Source organism: Adiantum capillus-veneris, chromosome 22 (assembly GCF_014529385.1).
Source record: "Adiantum capillus-veneris isolate H3 chromosome 22, ASM1452938v2, whole genome shotgun sequence".
Lineage (NCBI taxonomy): Eukaryota > Viridiplantae > Streptophyta > Polypodiopsida > Polypodiales > Pteridaceae > Adiantum > Adiantum capillus-veneris.
The window spans coordinates 120,540,378-120,542,265 of NC_140952.1; the positions used below are offsets into that span (position 1 = coordinate 120,540,378).

General features: G+C 49.2%; 1 protein-coding gene across 1 annotated transcript; it reads left to right on the plus strand.

The window, feature by feature from the left end:
- Positions 1-626: 626 nt before the first annotated feature.
- Positions 627-1,193, plus strand: LOC147430121 (uncharacterized). The gene has a single exon (XM_086495104.1). The coding sequence runs from the start codon at positions 627-629 to the stop codon at positions 1,191-1,193; it is 567 nt and encodes a 188-aa protein (XP_086351230.1).
- The last annotated feature ends 695 nt before the right edge of the window (positions 1,194-1,888 follow it).

Below are 1,888 nucleotides of genomic sequence, written 5' to 3' on the forward strand. Positions count from 1 at the left end.
TAAACCCTAAACTAAGTCTGGGTCTATAGTGGCCGGCGTCACTAGTCAATCTAGATCAATAAGTATTTCGTGAGTGAGGGGTAACTCACCTCGACTCAGGGAGCCAACACGGCTCTATAGAAAAGAAATAGAATAGGATTCTGAGCACCACGGCTCACCCTTGCTCGCATACAAAGATGTGGGCTCAAGTCCCACTTGAGAGACCAGCCGAGAAACCTCAAAAAGGATGAAGGAAAAGAAATTAGCAAGGAAGAGTTGTCGAGGAGGCTGGATGCGATGTTTCTCGGCTATGCCGAGGCCTATTGTGAGGAAAAACTGTTGCATGAAGCCGAATGTGGTGCTTTTCATGCCCTGTGGGATGGGGAATAGACCTAAGAGCCAAATGTAAAGCTTGGGGACTGTGAGGAGCCTCAGGAGGAACTTACGGAATCCTACCTTTCGATCAAGGAAGGAATGCCTGTATGCGACAGCTTGCGACAGCTAGCCTATGCATGATAGTGTTGTTGTTAGCAAACCAAAATTGGGAAAATTGATGGCCAATGAGCCAGACTCACACAATGAGTATTGTGCGAATGAAGGAAGTGGGGAGGAGTGAAAAAAGGTTAATGTTGACTCCTACCTCCCGCATGACTGGGAAAAGCAAACTAGAATGTGCCGCGCCCAAAACGGGATCCATGGAAATTCTTATGCCTATGGAGGTGTTGGATGATGGGACTAAAAAAGAGGTGAGGCTCGGAGAAGTCCAAGATTTGTTGAATGAAGCGGAACACCCGCTAGGCCTGGATGATGGGTATCAAGAGCAGGATAGGTTGTTGGAGGTGCCTTGTGGGGTGCCGTTTTCAGGTTATGCTGCAGTACCAGCCTCTTTGGAGGAGACTATTCCCGAGAGCACAAGGGAACCAGAACGGGTATGGACAGAGGAGGCCAGCGGCCAAGGGTTGCGGGTAAAACCACCTGAACCTATTCAAAATCAGGTTGAAAGAAGGCAGGCTGTGGTATTGAAGGCTGAGCCCGGGATATTACGCAGGCAAAACCAAGGAAGGCATGACAAAGTTCTTTTTTATGGAAACGTAGCGGGTGCGAACCCTTTTGACGAAGAGTTGCATGGTGACCGGGTCATGGCAGTGGTTATAGTGATTCAAAAGAAAAGGCTGTTTGAGTTCTCTTATGGATTATTCATTGAGCTGAAATAGGTTAACATGGACCCTCCACGAGTGGTCGCCATTAGGACACGGTTGAGTAAGAGGATGCAAGTCATGTTATGGATGCACATTTATGGGGTTGAGGATGGCACAGTTGGCCAGTTCTCAGTCTTGGTACTCTCGACAAGGTACCCATTGGTGGGAGATGCACGAAGCCTAGCTATGGGAAACTTAAGCTTCCAGGACTGTCTTGACTGGCCAAATATGGTGCACTCAAAGGACTGGATGTCCTTTTACTCGAGGTTTCCTGCGATGTGGCAGAAGACCTCCTCAATGGTCGAGATGGCATGGACAGTTGGAAGCCGGGCTAGAGAGACGCCCGAGATGCAGGGATATGACAAAGAGTGGGCTTGGTAATCATGCAGGGCTTGGTAATCACAAGCAAGGCACGCAGGTGATAAGCAGCGTAAGGAATGAGACACAGACAAACGATAAAAATAGGGTTGATTCATACGCAAATACAGGTCTCGGGGCAGCCTACAGTGGGGTTGCATCCTTGTCGTCATCACAGGTTGCGAGTGCAGACAGTGAGAAGTCCTTTCAGCTGAGCCAGAGAGGTCTATGTCGAAGATGATGAAGTCAACGACGAGGTACTAAGGGTCTTTGTCGACGACGCCTGCCCACCCGTCAGTGAGAAAATGGAAGAGTCACCACCTCCTTTGGAGTGGGCAACCGCCTAGTGATGG